Genomic DNA, 17,722 nt, shown 5'->3' with positions numbered 1-17,722 from the left:
TCGAACTGCCATCAACCAACGTCTGCAACCCTAAAACCTCAGACCGGATTAACCATGAACATACCTAACTTGACTCTCAGGATGTATATCACAACACAAGATGTTTCTAAGAATAATAAGTCTCCAAATCTCCGATGGAGACTTCGGAGACCTTTCTCCCGACATCGCCCATTAAACTTAGCGAAATTGGTCAGAACACTATTCGATAGACTAAGAACCTTCCAAATTGAACTTAAGTACAAAAAACTTACACTTGGAGAGTTGATTAACAACCTTATAGATGTTCAAAACACAGCTCTAGAAAACTCAACACGTCCACATAACTCTTCTGCCCAGAACAAGATCTACTCGATGTCTCCCTGGATACACCCAATCTTCTAGAATTTGCATTATGTATTCCACATGTGAAATGCTCTTCACCTTAGCCATCAGACCACAAGAACCATCTAGTCTCAAATGCCCCTTCGCTGCGGGACAGAGACGATTTACTTCAAACCAAAATTCACTTTCCTTCAGCAAAACCGCCGAGGAGATCACAATCTCATCTCTTAACAATCGACTAACCCACAACCGATTTCTCCTCCCTTGAGCATAGGAGGCAGGAAAATATAACCCCGATGCAAAAAGTAACATCCCTTGCCATCGGCTAACCACTCAGCCTCTGGCTGGAAACCTCGAGGTGATTATCACAATAGCTTCCTTCTTGAGTCACACGGCTTAGACTGACACTACTTCGAGCATGGTCCTCGATGTCACTAAATAATCTAAACCTCACAGGTCTGCACCAACCAGACCCAAACTACCACATACACTCAGGCCCGAACGATTATGAGTCTCATTCTACACAAACCTAGCTGATAGGCTAACATCGACGGGGACGAATGTAATTAATGATAGTACTATACCACACTATCTACCCTCCACTAGCTTTTTATAAACCTTTTCGACCCTTCTGAATCCCCATATGATTCATATTCTTTCATTAGTATGGGCCTATACTAGGCTACTACATTCAACACTTATCCGTATGTATCCCACAAAGTGTCTCAAAGTCCCTAAGTCGCTACATCAGACCACTATCAATCTTAGAAACCCATGTTACCACTAGCACAAACTGCCGCTCATCCTAGACTCTCTCCTTCTAGGATTCTTCTCTCATATGAGCATGCACTAGAATGCTTTTCTAGAAACCCTACCACTTCCAAGTGTATCAACACACCCAAAAGCTTAGAAAATACATCCCAAACTGCCTAGATTCCCAACTTAGACTGCCTTATTCACAAGTGCTCGCACAAGCACACTCTAGCACCCACTGAGATCACTAGGAATACTCACCCCCACTCTTCTATCAACTACGAAAGAAACTTCTACCAATGTCAACTAACTATCTTACAAATATAATTACATGCAACAAATATTAAACATTCTTTCGACTAAAAGATCCTAAACTACAACGGTTGAACTCAAACAAGAGTTGCGCAATAGGCCAAATAAAACATTCTAAATCTATTTAATCCTTGTAGCATGCAACTTAATGTATTCAGTGAATAGCTAACTTACATCAATATAAGTTTCACATAGCACACAGCAAGCAACATTCGAGCATGAGACCAATAGTAAAAAAAGCATCATAAGGATCAGGCAAGTCTAACATGCAATTCCTAAGGATCCTTAGCCAACACATTATCTTGCATCTATAACAACTCATATATCACACACACAAGGCATATCTCCTAAGAAGGCACTCTAAAATATAACCCTAAGTAGATCTTAGTCTATCTTATAGCATGAACATCATACTATAAGGCATATAAAAATAAGTAAAATACACCATATAAGGTAAGCATGGATGTTTTGGGAAATCAATTTTTGAGCTCTGGTTAAATGTACACATCACATCTTCGCATTTCTTTTATTGAAATGAATATTCTCCAAAAAGGTTTAGCAAAAGTCTCAGCTCCATAGTGTGAGTTTGGAATCCCACGAGTTTTCATCCAAATCCCTTAATCCAGGGCACTGATCCCAACTTGTAACGTCCCGAAAACCCAAGTTAAATTTTCATTTTTAAAATAATATAACATCCATTTTTAATAAAGTTACCTTCAATATAAATCATTTGTTCATAAACCATAATTTGGAAACCAGAGTTGTAATGAATACAACGCGTAATCTCAAATCCTAAAGTTGTTGATGTGTGTGTACAATCATGCATTCACAATCTGATAAGTAACTGCAAAATATTTAATCCACATTTGCAAGCACAAAACTTAGCGAGTTCCCCAAATATCGTATACTGCACAATATAATAATCAACTATGGGTTGTTAGCAACCCTGGGGACTATCAGCAGTCCTAGTAGGCTAACAACATGTCTTGTGGATAAAAACCACACCTCACAGGTTACTAGAAACCCTGGGAATTATCAACAGTCCCATAGACTCACAGCAGCCCAAGAGTTATCAACAACTCAGTTCATATATAATAGTTATCGACAATTAAGACCCAGCTAGTCAACATGTACGTACTATCTCACAGGCAAGTATAGTGAGAGGACTCACCAGAACTACTCAACAGAAGCCCACAAACTACATCATCATTAGAACAATCAACCCAAGCTTCCTAAAACCAAACTGAGACCAAATCCTTAGTCAACTATTCAATTCTACCCATGTTTAACTAAAGGTCAAACTGGTCAAAACGTCAACGGTGAAGTCAACTTAGATGACCCCCACATCGTGGTCACGTCCAAACAAAATATACACGATAAGTCCTGCCACCTCATCGTGGCCTACCTTGGCCATGTCGTGGTCTCTAGTTTGAAAGGCTTTTCTTTAGTTAGAGCTTAATCTATAAGGACCAAAGCTAAAATCACCAGATCTGATTCCTAATAGTTTCATAATGAATAAAGTTTCCGACGTTATCCATTAAGAAGATCCAAACTACCAATATCTAGACTTTAAGTCTCAAGGGGACCAAAAATGCAGTTTTCTTAACTTAATCTATTAAGTCCAAGTCTCCAACCTTCAAATCTGAATCAATATGATGTTTAGATGGATAAAGTATTCAACTTTATCCCTAACAAGGTCACAAACTGTCAAGATCTAAAATTTATGCACTAAAATGACCAAAAAGTGGCAAATATAACAAATAACTAGATCTATGAAATCAATGAGCAAGTTAGAAGCTTTTCACTCACAAGGATGTAATCTTGGTAGATCAATACCTTAACTCTTCTTCTATACACTTTGCCACCGCCTTGCTGTTCTATAGTCGACCTTCCAATGGAAAAATAATCTCAAAAATGATGCCAAGTGATGCAGTCCCTAGTGTGGAGGATCAGAATCTTGCGTTCCTGGAGGCCCACGGTCGTGTGACTAAAGGGGCTTCACAGAAATGGAAATAACTTTAGCTACGGGACTCCATTTTAGGTCAGAGACTAGTCAAATCGAGGCTTGGAGTGAGAAGCATGTCGTAATAAGTTCCCAAAGGGAACTTACCCATTTTCTAGTCCATAAATCACTTTCTAGATGAAGTTATGGACAATTCTATTATTTTTGGGTTTTGTTTTTGGGTTTGTATATCACCCATGGACCTTTAGGGTTCTGTTTTAATTTCTGCTACTTATTTAACTATTGCTAATGTAATTTGGATGGTCGATCATCAATTTTATGAACTTTCAATTTTTTCTCAAATTTTTTTTGCGTGTTAACCCAGATTTTGAAGCCAATCCCATGGTATTCGTAGAATCAACGTGGTTTTGAAGAGATTGTCATGGTTAGTCTTTTAGAACCAAAATGTTCATTCTTGTTTATATTTGTTTGTTTTGGTACGCTGCATCATTTGGTATCAGAGGCGAATTCTTGGTTTAGAATGCCTCCGAGGAGAAACAAGACACCCACCAAGGTTCATGAGTAAGAATTGGAAGAACGTATTATGGCATGAATGAAATAGAGGATGGATTAAATGGTTAATAAATTCACTAACAGGATGGTCGAACTGATCAATCGAGGAGGTAAAAGATCTTGAACTCATTTTCAGGTGGAAGATGGTGAGTTTGGGAACCCGTTCGGTGGTAGTGACAGTTTGTATTCTGAAGACGATCTAGAAAGGCAGCCAAGGCATGATCGTGGGGATGGAAATAGGAGTTGGGAGGCCGAAATGAGAATTGATATCCTAGAATTCTATGGGGTCAGTTTGAATCCATAGGGGTTCATCGACCGGTTGGCTATTGTTGAGGAAGTTTTTGAGTTCAAAGAAGTCCCTGAAAAAACAGTGTCATTGATCACTATTAGGATACGTGGTAGGGCATCTGCATGGTGGAAACAATTAAAACTAACACGAGACAGGATTGGGAAGACAAAGGTCGTGACTTGGAGGAAGATAAAGAAGTGTTTGCAGTCCAACTTCCTACCCCATAATTTTCAAAGGTTGATGTACCAATGCTTGCAAAATCTAAACCAGGGTGCCAAGTTAGTTAACGATTATACAGCTGAGTTCTACCAATTGATTTCTTGAAACGGTATCCAGAAGATAAAGGAAAAACTCGTTGCTTGATATATTGGGGGTCTACGAGTCCAAATCATGGACTCTGTAAGTATGTTTTACTTGGTATCTGTTTCTGAAGCGCACCAACGGGAATTTGATTTTGAGAAACAAAGTCGTCGGGTGGGCGGTTCGTCTTCAACTACCATTACTGGAGGAAGTTATGGGATGGGTGGTATGGTACCCCGCATTGTGCCTAATCAACAAAGACTAAAATCTAACGGTGTTGGACCAATTCCTAGGACATCTGGTAGTAGTAGCTTGAGGTGTTTTAGTTATGGGGAGGCAGGTCACCGGAAATTAGAGTGCAAGAAGGTCAAAAAAAAGTCATTTTTTTGCTTTGCAAGATGATTGCCAAAATGATGATGCTGGTGAAGATTACAAATATACCCATGTGTATGACGAAGAGCCTCAATTCGAATAGGAAGTTGTAACTGGAGATGTGGGGATAAATTTGGTGGTAAGGGGCTCATTTTTTACACCAATGTTGTTGGTGATGATTGGCTCAAACATAACATATTTCAATCAACATGTACTATTTTGGGCAAGGTTTGTACCTTGGTTATTAATTTAGGAAGTTGTGATAACCTTATATCTGAGGATGAGGTTAAAAATTTGGCTTTGAAAATAGAAAATCGCCCTAAACCTTACAAGCTAAAGTGGCTTAAGAAGGGTGGTGAGGTAACTGTATCTAAACAAGCCATTGTTCAATTTTTTGTTGGTACCAAGTATAAAGATGATGTGTGGTGTGATGTGGTTGCTATGGATGCTTTTTATTTATTGTTGGGAAGACCTTGGTAGTATGATCATAACATAGATCATAACGATCGGACCGATACTTACAATTTCTTATTTGGGGGTGTGAAGATAACATTGGTTCCCAGTAAGCCAAAGGAACGAGATGCTAAACCTTCGGGTACTCTATTTACCCTTACTCAGTTTGAAGATGAGTTAGAGGTGAAAGGGGACATTTTTGTGTTGCTAGGGAAGGAAGTGGCTAAGAAGGTTGAAATTCCTAAGGCTATTTTTCCCTTGCTCAAGGAATTTGCTGATGTTTTCCCTAATGAATTACATGATGGCTTTCCACCTTTACGTGACATCCAACATCATATTGATTTACAACCAGGAGCCCAGTTTCCTAATAGGCCACATTATAAAATGAGTCCTGAAGAGCATGAGGAGTACCGATGATAAGTGGAGTACTTAATTTCAAAAGGTCATGTTCGGGAGAGCATGAGCCCGTGTGTTGTTCCTTGTTTGTGGACTTCTAAAAAGGATGTTTCTTGGCGTATGTGTGTTGATAGTCGCGCGCCACCAATAAGATCATAGTGTGGTATAGATTTCCAATTCCTCAACTTGATGACTTTCTTGACCAGATTAGCAGTGCCACTATCTTTACGAAACTGGACTTGAAGAGTGGGTATTATCATATTCGACTTAGACCTGGGGACTAGTGGAAGACTGCATTCAAGACTTGTTAAGGATTGTATGAGGGATTGGTGATGACTTTCTATTTATCAAACGCTCCTAGTACATTTATGCATGTGATGAACCGGTTGTTCAGGCCCTTCATTGGTAATTTATAGTCGTTTATTTTGATGACATACTTGTTTACAGTGCTACTTTTGGTGAGCAAGTCAGCCATGTAAGGAAGGTTTTGACTGTACTTCGATGAGATAGTTTATATGAAGCTGTGAAGAAATGTGTGTTCATGGTCCCTAAAGTCTTGTTCTTGGGGTATGTTATTTCTGGGGAAGGAATAGAAGTGGACAAGTCTAAAGTAGCAGGTGTCAGACAATAGCCAACTCCAACTACCATCACTGAAGTTCGAAGCTTTCACGGTCTTGCTTTATTCTATAGGAGGTTTTTCCAAACTTTAGTTCTACTATGGAACCAGTGAGTGATTGTATGAGAGGGAAGACCTTTACTTGGACTAAAGCGGAAAAATCAACTTTCAAATTGGTAAAAGAGATGCTTACTATAGCACCGATTCTTGTATTGCAAGATTTTTCTCAAGTTTTTGAATTACACACAGATGCTTCCAAGGTTGGGATTGGAGCAGTTCTAAGTCAAGGAGGACAACTGATTACCTATTTTAGTGAGAAGTTAACGGGGCCAAAAATGTGTTATAACACTTATGATGTTGAGTTATATGTAGTGTTCCAAGCTATAAGCATTGGCGCCATTATCTGTTTAATAAGGAACTTGTTTTGTTTACAGATCATGATTCTTTAATACATATTTGCAGTCAATATAAGGTGTCACACAAACATGGCGGGTGGATGTCGTTCTTGGAAAAATTCACTTTTATGGTGAAACATAAGTCTAGAACGTCAAACCGGTGGCTTATGCGTTGAGCCGGAGGAATAATTTGCTATTTTCCAAAGAAAGTGTAGGATTTTGTTGAAGGACTACATGATGTTCATAAGGTTGTTCATGACAACTTGGTCCGAGCTAACTCCAAGTACAAGCACAATGCAGATAAAAAATGCAGACAAATTGATTTTGATGTAGGTGATTTCGTTTGGGCTGCTTTGACTAAAGATCATTTTCGGATGGTGAGTACAATAAGTTTTCAGCCAAGAACATTGGACCAATGGAGGTTGTGGAGAAAATCGATTCCAATGCTTACCGTCTGCAGTTGCCAGGCTACATTCGTTGTTCCGATGTTTTCAATGTAAAACATTTGCTTCCTTGTTATAGGGATTCTTCAAACGATGACCATGGTGCACATTCGAGGTCAAATTTTGTCTTCCTAAGAGGGGATGATGCGGGCCCCAATGTGGAGTATTGGGCCCTTGCGTTCCTACAGGCCCACGATCGTATGACTAAAGGGGCTACACGGAAATGACCATAACTTTGGCTACGGGACTCCGTTTTGGGCCGACGACCAGTCAAATCGAAGCTTGGAGCAAGGAGCACATCGTGCTAAGTTCCCAAGCCCATTTTTAGTACGTAAATCGCTTTCTAGATAGAGTTATGAACAATTTTGTTATTTGTCCTTATTTTGTTGGTTTTGTTTTTGGGTTTGTATTTGGCCAATGGACCTTTAGTGTTCCGTTTTAATTTCTTCTTCTTATTTAATTGTTGCTGATGTAATTTGGATGGTCAATCATCAATTTTATGAACTTTAAATTTTCTCCCAAAATTTTGTGCGTGTTAACCCGGATTTTGAAGTCAATACCATTGTATTTGTAGAATAACGTGGTTTTGAAAAGATTGTCCTGGTTATTCTTTTAGAATCAACAGGTTCATTCTTGTTTATATTTGTTTGTTTTTGTTCGCTGCATCACCAAGGGTAAAAAATAAGTGAGAGGAGGCTAGGGTTTCTTAAGGAATATTCTTAGGTGATGAAGGTTGGTAATGAGAGGGTTTCCCATAAGTTAGAGCCCTTAAATAGGGCTCAAAACCGCAGATTTTGGGTTTTTATCTTCCCATATTACTCCCAGCGTAACATAAATTACGCCTTGCGTATTTCATTAAACCCTCGTTACGCCCTACGTAACTTAAAATTATGCCATGCGTATTCAAAAGCACCCATTTTCTACTTCAACTTCAAACAACCATAAATTCTTCGTTTCAACTCCATTTTCGGTGTTATTTATATGCACAGAAAGGTATTGACGAGCCCAACATTCCTACCTATTTAATTTTGACTTAAAACATACCGAACTAAAATCCTTAATTCATGAGAGAAGTCTGAAACATCACTTTTTCCATTTTACCCTTTTGACTACAAAACACAACCAAGGGCTTAGATCCAATACCCAATCTCGTCAACATCTAATAGGATCTAAACCCTATTCCCTTGAAGCCCAAGACATTTACTCGATCCATTTACAGCTCTCTATCCCGATAATAGGAACATCAAAAAACTAGGTGTTACAATTATTATTATTATCAAAACCATAACGAAAACCATCGTTGAAAAATGCATGCATTGAAAATATGTTTCTTGGTATATTTGGCAAGTAGGGTTGGAGCTTTTTCTCTTAATCAAACTTGCTTTGCCTGTTTATAAAATCCGATGAAGCTCCATGTGGGTATTGTCGAGATTATTCATGTTATAGTTCATGACGAATTGATGATACGAACTTGAAAGTGAGTTCAAGACCATGTCAATAGCTAACTCCTTTGGAAATTCGAAACCCAAATTCCCAAATCCGTTAATCTATGGCTTCATCTTTTGAACATGGGAACACAAAGAAATCCCATCTTGATGTTTACATGTCATTAAGGATTGGACAATTTCAAATATTTCTTGTAGAGAATGTTCTTCGAACGTCTCTTTATATTACTCAATAATTTCAAATTCCCAAATGTTCTCAAATAGTTTTAACTGGTGAGTTTCTCCTTGTGTAGGATCGATATAAGCGAAAAGTTTGATTTTGATGTGGGAGAAGGATGAGGAGGAAGATGATTGTTGTTATTGTTCGACATCTATATTATGAAAAGAAAATTTAGTTAGTTTGAATTTTCAACCCTAAATGAATTATTAATAAGGATAGGATCCATATTTCACTTGGTGATGCGTAAAGGGATGCCATAAACACACAAAAAGGTTATTTAGGAAGGCAAAGCTACTTGGAGGTTTCAAAGTTTTGAAACTCCTAGATCATTTGAGATTTCTTTACATTCAATGGCATATTAATCTCAATTGTGCTCATCTTAAATTAAATGATGGGAATACCGCAAACCATTAACTAGATGGTGAATAAACCATGCAAAACCACTTGGTCCTCGATATAAAATGAATTTATACTTATGTGTCGGTTAGCCACACACGCTCCATCAACATAATAATTTCACTAGCGACTCATCATTTTAAAATTATATTCTCGTAAATGACGTTTCGGTTATCCACACAAGCTCCATCAATATAATATAACTAAAATGTGTGTTTTCATAGGTAGCACAAGACTCACATTTTTATTTATATAAAACGAGAATTTTTGTCTCTTACTTGATTAATACTTTTAATCATGAAAGATAAAATCCGATCAAACCCTTTCGGTAACTCCACTCTCAAAATACAAAAAACGATGACGGAGGTAAGCGTGAAACATATTAAAAACCAAACTTATTAGGAATCAAAGAGACCTAATTAAACTAGTATTAAAGTGGGTGAGCCTAATCATGATTCAACGACAATGCCATCTATTAACATGTGACGACACATGTGGTATTAACGTTTTACGTATAGTAAATAATACCATACAATAAATTTAAACTTTTAAATTTATAATCTTGTCTTTCCAATTTACTTCTCTTATTAAATAAAGTTCAAGTAAATATTCAACTTTTAATTCAACTTTAAATAATATTTAAATTTAATAAATTTAATCTTCATATTTAATTTTAATTAAATTCATATTTAATTTTAATTAAATAATATCCAAAAATAATTACCAAATTTGAATATACAAATTTAAATAATTAAGACAATATTTTAAAATAGATGTTTACCCCAAATTTTCAAAACCAATCAAAATCCTGAAATTTGAAATTCCAGACAAGCGTGCCGCACCTGTCGGTTAGCAGGTTTCTTTTGTTTTCGATTTTACAAATTTTTGTGTTCATAACTAAAAGTATTAGGCTTTGATATCTGTTGGGGATTTATAGCAGCGAGTACACTATCTAAAGTTAACAGAAAAATTAAAAGATATGCATAAGTGCACATGTATCCTAGGATCTATGTTTTACTAGTTATAAAAACTTACTTTAAAAAACAACAAAAGTAATAGATTACCAACCTCATAATTTCTAGCTTGTGATCTCATACATGTCAGCTTGTTGCAAAGATGAAGGATCCAAAGGAGTGCCACATTAATGGAATCAGACCCACAATACCAAATTCCAAAAGAATTTAACCCAAATTAGGGTTTATTTGAACATCACCAAACCCTAGGAGAGAAAGATAGAAAGATATATATATATATATATATATATATATATATATATATATATATATATATATATATATATATATACAGAGAGAGAGAGAGATAGAGAGAGAGAAAGGTTGGATGATTTTGTGTGAAGCAATAACTGGATCTAGGGTTTACCCTAGCAATCAATTTATAGTTAAGCAAGGAGAATTCTAGAAGGATACAAACTTTAAGGTTTATCCTTATGTGAATTAAACCTACCATATCCCTATTCAATGGATACGGAAATCGTCCCCTAAACATCTCCATGAGGTTCTGCAATAATGCAATTAACCCCTTGATGTGTGTAAAATGCACTAGTTTTAGTCCTAGCAAACTCAAATAAAAACAAACACACACAGGCAGTGTACCTATCGATAGCAGTTTAGTTCAAGCAAGTAGGGTATCGAACACAGGGAAAAGTAACAACTAAAATTAATACTAATATTATCTAAATAAAACAATTAATAAAAGAGGGGGGTTCTCTAGTTTTCCAAGACTAGAAACTTAAACAATCAATTTAACACTCAAACAAAGACAATTAACAACTAAGAAGAATAAGAAAGGACAACTAGATTCAATGATAAAAGAGACTTCTGTTCAAATTTGATTCACTTATTCCTATGGTTGATTTCGTGGCAAGTGCAATGGATCAATATGCCAATGGTTACCGATTCCTAATGTGATTGGGTTCATGTTCACTATTACCAATCCTTTAGTAGACAAGTTAATTCAAACAGTGGCCAGTTGATTAAACTAACAAGTTTCATAGTGTTCAGTTCGTATCAAGTAAAACTTGTAATAATAGCTAATCAAATTTGTTCAATTCAATCAACTCATATGTGGTTGTTCATCACACATACTCACACATTGATTTACATATTTTCTAGTTAACCCTAGTTTCATGTTCACTATTCCTAGGCATACAATCTTGTGTTCACGAAACTATATGATTCAAGCAATCAAGAAGATGTTCATGCAACTCAATAACTTACATATTAACAGAAATATTTATCATCAATACATAAGGATCTTTAACAAGCTTAACAAGATGAATAACCAAATCAATATTAATCCAACCAATCAATCAAACCATGTTCATAAGATTTTCTCATCCAAACAGAAGTATAAAGCTTTTAGCTCATATCTACAACAAGTAATAACCTAAACTCAAAATCTAATGATTCAAACATGGTTCAAAACAAATATTAAGAAAATAAGAATAATTATTTGCCTTTGATCTCTTATAAATTGCTTCTTAGGTTGAAATCTCGAAAACTAAAGCTCCAAGAACCTTTCTGATCTTCAATAATCGCAGCTAGCCTCCAAAAAGTGTTAGGGTTTCGGGCATAGATGTTCTCTATTTATAGTTACCAAAAATCAACCCAAATCATTGAGTTTTTAAGAATAACTCGACGGATGTTTTCTATAATCCGCATATACAGCGTGTACGGCAAGGCATCTTCGAATCGGGAACATTCTGACAAATCATCGAGTTGAGGGCCAACTCGTCGAGTTCTCTTGGAATCAACATTTTCTCAAAACATGAAAGTCATCCAAAATTGTGTCTAGTTTTCATAACATTTTGAATCTCGTCAATCGGAGTTACGGTTCATGAGATATGGCCAAAACACTGACGAGGGGTCAAGCTGTCCAACAACATCCTTCTTTCTTCAAAATTCAAGATCCAAGCTTCCAGTCGCCAATTCCGCTTCCTTTTCCTTCCGAGCATGTCTTTATTGCTGAAAATGAAATATTTAAGCTAATTAAGCACCTTTTGTTCATTAAATGAGATAAAATCAACATAAAGTATTAAGATAATATATGCATTTTATAACTAAATATGCCCATATCACCCCTTAGATTAATTAATATTCAACCTCCTTAATTAATTAAATCCATTTAATTAATTAACAAAATAATTTCTAATTAATTTATTAATTCCTTAATAAATTAACACATTATTAATCTCCTTTTCCTTATGTTATTTGGGTTATGAGATGAACCCAAAAGGACCCTGCTATTATTAGAAATATTACCAAAATAGTTAATGACATTGGACACCGTTTCCAACAATTCCATTATCTATTCCCATGATCGGTCGGTCTCTAGACATTAAAAAAGACCCATTATGTCCAAAGGATGATGATGAAGAGATATTGAGCCTTGAGTGTTCACATCTAGGTGCAATATACATATTATTGTGGTTGGCCAATGTATTAGACCGAACATCTCATTTGTTGTGAACTATCTTGATTGATACATCACTGTGCCAATGCGCCACTACTGCAATGGTATTAAAGCCATCTTCTTATACATTAAAGGTATTATGGATATGTGTTTATTCTATCCCTACATGTCATCGAGTGTATCTGCCACGAATGATACTCAAGATAACACAACACTTATCGACAATGCCGATGCAGGTTACTTATCTGACTCACATATGACACATTCCTAATGTGGTTATCTATTTACCATAATGTACATAACGATATCTTGGAGGTCTTGGAAATAGACTATAGTTGCTACTTCGACGAATCACTCCGAACTACTCGCTCTTTATGAGGAAAATATGATTTAGCTTATGATCCTAATAAACCATTTGTCATATAAGAAGATAACACTATTGTTACTGATCAAGCGAAACATGGTTACGTCAAAGGGGATAACATTAAACATATTTTTCCAAAATTGTTCTTTACACGTGAACAACAAGCAATTCAAAGGATTGAATTTCAACATATTAGACCAGAGAAGAATCATGCATACTTTTCACCAAGTCACTACCCAAGTATTCATTCCAAAAACATGTCAGAGCCATTGGACTTAGGAAGCTCACTGAACTACCTAAATGACATATAAGAGGCACCCAGTTGTGTGCAAGTAAAGATTGCATCCTTATGTATTTCTTGCGCCCTGTTGAGTGCAAGTGACGGGGGGAATCTCGAAGAATGCTTCTGTATTCTTTTGATCTTTAGTTTAAGGGGTTTATCATATTGGGGTTAAATTGATTTTTTTTAACGAGACACAAAATGTAACCCATTCTCACTAAGGATTAATGAAATTAGGGGGAGTATCCTGGTTAATACTACTTTAACCATTATGTACTATTTTTTCATTTGTTTAGAGTTTTTCCCATTGGTTTTTCTTTTAAAAAGGTTTTAATGAGACACTTTATATATGAATATTTACTTCGATCAAGACATCTAAATCATACTCGTCTATCCTTCGCCAGAGTTTTTGTCTTAAAGGGTTTTCGCCAAAAAGGTTTTTAACTAGGCGAATCTTTGATGTATTATCTGAAGATACAAAATGAAGAAGTACAAGTATGATTAACTGTAAATCTAATCACCCAAGGGGGAGTGTACTTGTAAACAGTGTGTTCTTACGTACTTGTAAACACTAGAGTGAAAACATATGTAAACACATATATGATCAATGAGAACGTTGGAATAGATCATTGAGTTGGGCTAGTTCGCAATACAACAATAATTAGATTCTCACGCAACGCGCATGGATTTGTCTAGTATAATATACATTTTAGGAACATTAACAAGCTTTATTAAGAAAGAAGTAGCAAGAGTCCATATATATATATATATATATATATATATATATATATATATATATATATATATATATATATATATATATATATATATATATATAATTTGGTTATATAATCTATAAGTGGGTCGAGGACTCAATTTTCTTACCATAAGGAGCTAGCTTTTTAGATCTAATATTAAGCCAAGTAAAAGTAGAAAATTTGACTTCTCTAGGTAAATCTTAAATACTCCTGATCTTGGAATTAATGACACAATCATTTATATAATTCCAAATAACTTAGATAAGCGCAGTATATAAGAATAATATGGACAACTTTCATTGTATTGTTGTTTCTTGTTTTGCCTTAGTTCTTACCAATGTTGTAAAAATCCCGACTATGTTTCTCCGATTAATCCCTACGCGCTATCTGACCGATTAGAGGGCACCTATACATTAAGACCTACATACAAAATGAGTGAAACGGTAGAAAACAATAAAATTTTTAATACTTTTAAGAAGTTTTATCTCAATAGAACAATTTGAGGAATGATTAGTGTTGTATTAATCATTTTAACCTATATTATTATAATATTAGTGATATTTACAAACTTTGTAATTATATTAGTCATATTTAATTTTTGAAAGTTCAATGACTTAACAATTAATGATCCCCGATTAATCCCCGCCGATTAATCCATTAACCCTAGTCCACCGACTAGCTAACGTCGAGCGTTTTTTACAACATTGGTTCTAACAAAGAAATCAACAACATTAAAGGAAGTATTATGTATCTTACGACACCATTATATACTTATATTATAAAAATGTATAAATTATGGTTGTTCACTATTTGGATAAAGTAATTGAAGAATTAGATCATTTGGATTAAACTATTTCATTCGAATATTCAGATTTTTGTATGAGTTTTAAGCAAAATCGAATAGTATTTTAAATTTTGATGTGATTTTGGGTCATGTAAAAATTAAATAGTCCAAAAAAACGAATGACAAATTATTATATATTTATTTATATTTTTTGTTTTTAATATACATATTTTATTATTTATTAGTTTACTATATTATACTTTTAAATAGATTACAAGTATTACCCAATAAAAACATTAATATGTATTTTTCATAAAAATTATCAATAAAATATTAAAATATAACATATTTTTTAATAGTTGTTCATAAATTTTAATTCATAGGGATTTTTCTGGTGGGTTCATCAGAAACGATATACATTCTTTAGTTCTGATGTTCATGAATCAATTCATCAAAAATCTCAAAAAATCAAGATCTCAAGGGTTTTTTGGGCTTATGTTTTGATGATTTCGTTTTTGATGTTCTTATTTCATATAAACAAGATTTCATTTATAATGAACTTGACGATATTCCGCGCGTTGCGCAGTTATAATTAAAATATTGATAAATATATGTTATTAAAATAAATATATACTTGTTAGTAAGTTTAAATTAATAATTCTTAAACTAATTTATTATAAAATATTCTAAGTATTTTAAGTAAATGATAAACATTATAAAAACTAAGTATACATAATTACTTTCGTAATAGATTTATAACAGATCTCATATTATTCTTTTTAAAATCGCATCATCTCAATAGCCGCTACACATGAAAAAAAAATAAACTCAATTTAGATAGACATATTTTATTTTTAATGAATTTTAAAACTATCTTTTGATATATGTTTTATATTTAATTTTTTATTTAAACTTTTAATATTTTTAATTTATTTTAGACTATCTATTTTATGGAAAATATTATTACTATAAAAAGTAATTTTAACTAATTTTTCTTTTTGTTAATTTGAAATTATGATTTAGATCATCCATTTAAACTTTTTAACTATTTAGAAAAAATTGAATATAATATAAAAGTTCTGTTTTGCATTTAACATTATATTTAGATTAACAAACTAAGTATATTATATTAAGAATAAAAATATAATATTAAAATTACAATAATATTGGATTTAATATATTAATTTAAAAAGAAGTTGAAAAGTTGGGGTTTCAAATGAATGTGGTTAAGAAAAAAATGCTTTTTTTATAAGTATTTACTAGGCGAATGCCCGCGCGTTGCGCAGAGAGACCTATATAGTTGAAATCTTTACAAATATATGTTTTTTTTAAATATAACAATAACGTTGTTGTTAAATTTGATATAATAATTCGTATACTAAATTGATATAATATATTGATTATTTTGAATTATATGATAATATATACATTTATTATGACTGCATAATCTCAATCGTTTGAATGACTTCTACCTGCGAGTTACACATGAATAAAATTAAATATAATATCTGGTTTAATGTTATTTATAGTTGTTATTTTTAATTTTAAAATTTATTTGTTTAACGTTTTAATTTCAATCATTATAATTATTTAATACATCAAACATTGTTTTTTGATTTTAAAGGTAACAATATAATCATTTATATAGAGTTATTTTTTACTATTGTTATTATAAATTATTTTAAGCTACCTATTTGAAAACTTTTAACGATTATAAAAATATATTTAGGAAATATTTTAGTTAAATTGAGATTACATTTTAGTTTTTGCATTTAGCACTACAATTTATCACTTTTAACTGTTCACAAAATATTCAGTGAGTTTTTAAGTGGAACTAAAATTTATAATTAAGTTGGTACTGTAATGTTATATTTAAATTAACAATTTAAGTATTTTGTCAAACTGTTTAAAAGTTGTAGCTTTAAACTGATAATGGTTTACATACAACAACATATTAAATTTAATAAATTAAGTATAATATGTTAAAAGTTAAAGTCATAACTTTATAAGTAGAAGTAAATATATTATTTTAATATTGAAATTTTGTTTATTTATGGTTACACTTTAGGTTTGATATTTATTTAACCTTATTAACCAAATTATAATCATTATTAGAAAGACACTACAATTTATCACTTTTAACTATTTACAAAATATTATTTGGGTTGTTAAAGTTAAACTAAAATTTATATTTAAGTTGACACTGTAATATTATATTTAAATTAATAATTAAGTAGTTTATAAAAACTGTTCAAAAGTTATAGCTTTAAAATGATAATTGTTTACATCCAACAATATATTAAAATTAATAAATTAAGTATAATATGTTAAAAGTTAAAAAAACATAACTTTATATGTAGAAGTAAATATATTTTTTAATATTGAAATTTAGTTTATATATGTTTACACTTTAGGTTTGATATTTATTCAACCTTATTAACCAAGTTATAATTATTATTAGAAAGAAAGTGAAAACTCATGGGAGTTTCAAATGAATGTGGTGAAAGGAAAAATGCATGAGAGTTTCAAATGAATGTGGTGTAAGGAAAAATGCTTCCTTTATAATATAGAATGATATGATATGATATGATATGATATGATATGATATGATATGATAATGAATAAGAAGTAACAAGAAAACTCATGTTGGCTGGAGACTCGCCGAAGAAGATGATTTAAGAGTCGATAGAGATACCAAAGTCACTAAAACCGAATAAACTTATAATAGCCGCTCATAATGGTATTTTTTAACACCAAAAACAAGTTCAATGGTAATGATGTACAAATAAAGATGCAACGTCCCAAAAATACCAATAAAATTTTGAATATTTAAACCATCAAGCATACAACCATTTGTTCCAAAACCAAACAAGTAAAA

General features: G+C 33.2%; 1 protein-coding gene across 1 annotated transcript; it reads left to right on the top strand.

The window, feature by feature from the left end:
* Positions 1–5,071: 5,071 nt before the first annotated feature.
* Positions 5,072–5,732, top strand: LOC145105431 (uncharacterized). Its single transcript, XM_079042535.1, has 3 exons — positions 5,072–5,090; positions 5,173–5,297; positions 5,409–5,732. Exons 1-3 carry the CDS (start codon positions 5,072–5,074, stop codon positions 5,730–5,732), a joined length of 468 nt encoding a protein of 155 aa, XP_078898661.1.
* Positions 5,733–17,722: the final 11,990 nt, after the last annotated feature.

The sequence above is a fragment of the Lactuca virosa genome, chromosome 4 (assembly GCF_052849685.1).
Source record: "Lactuca virosa cultivar CGN04683 chromosome 4, Lactuca_virosa_CGN04683_v6, whole genome shotgun sequence".
Taxonomy (NCBI): Eukaryota; Viridiplantae; Streptophyta; class Magnoliopsida; order Asterales; family Asteraceae; genus Lactuca; species Lactuca virosa.
This window is presented reverse-complemented; position numbering and strand designations above follow the sequence as displayed.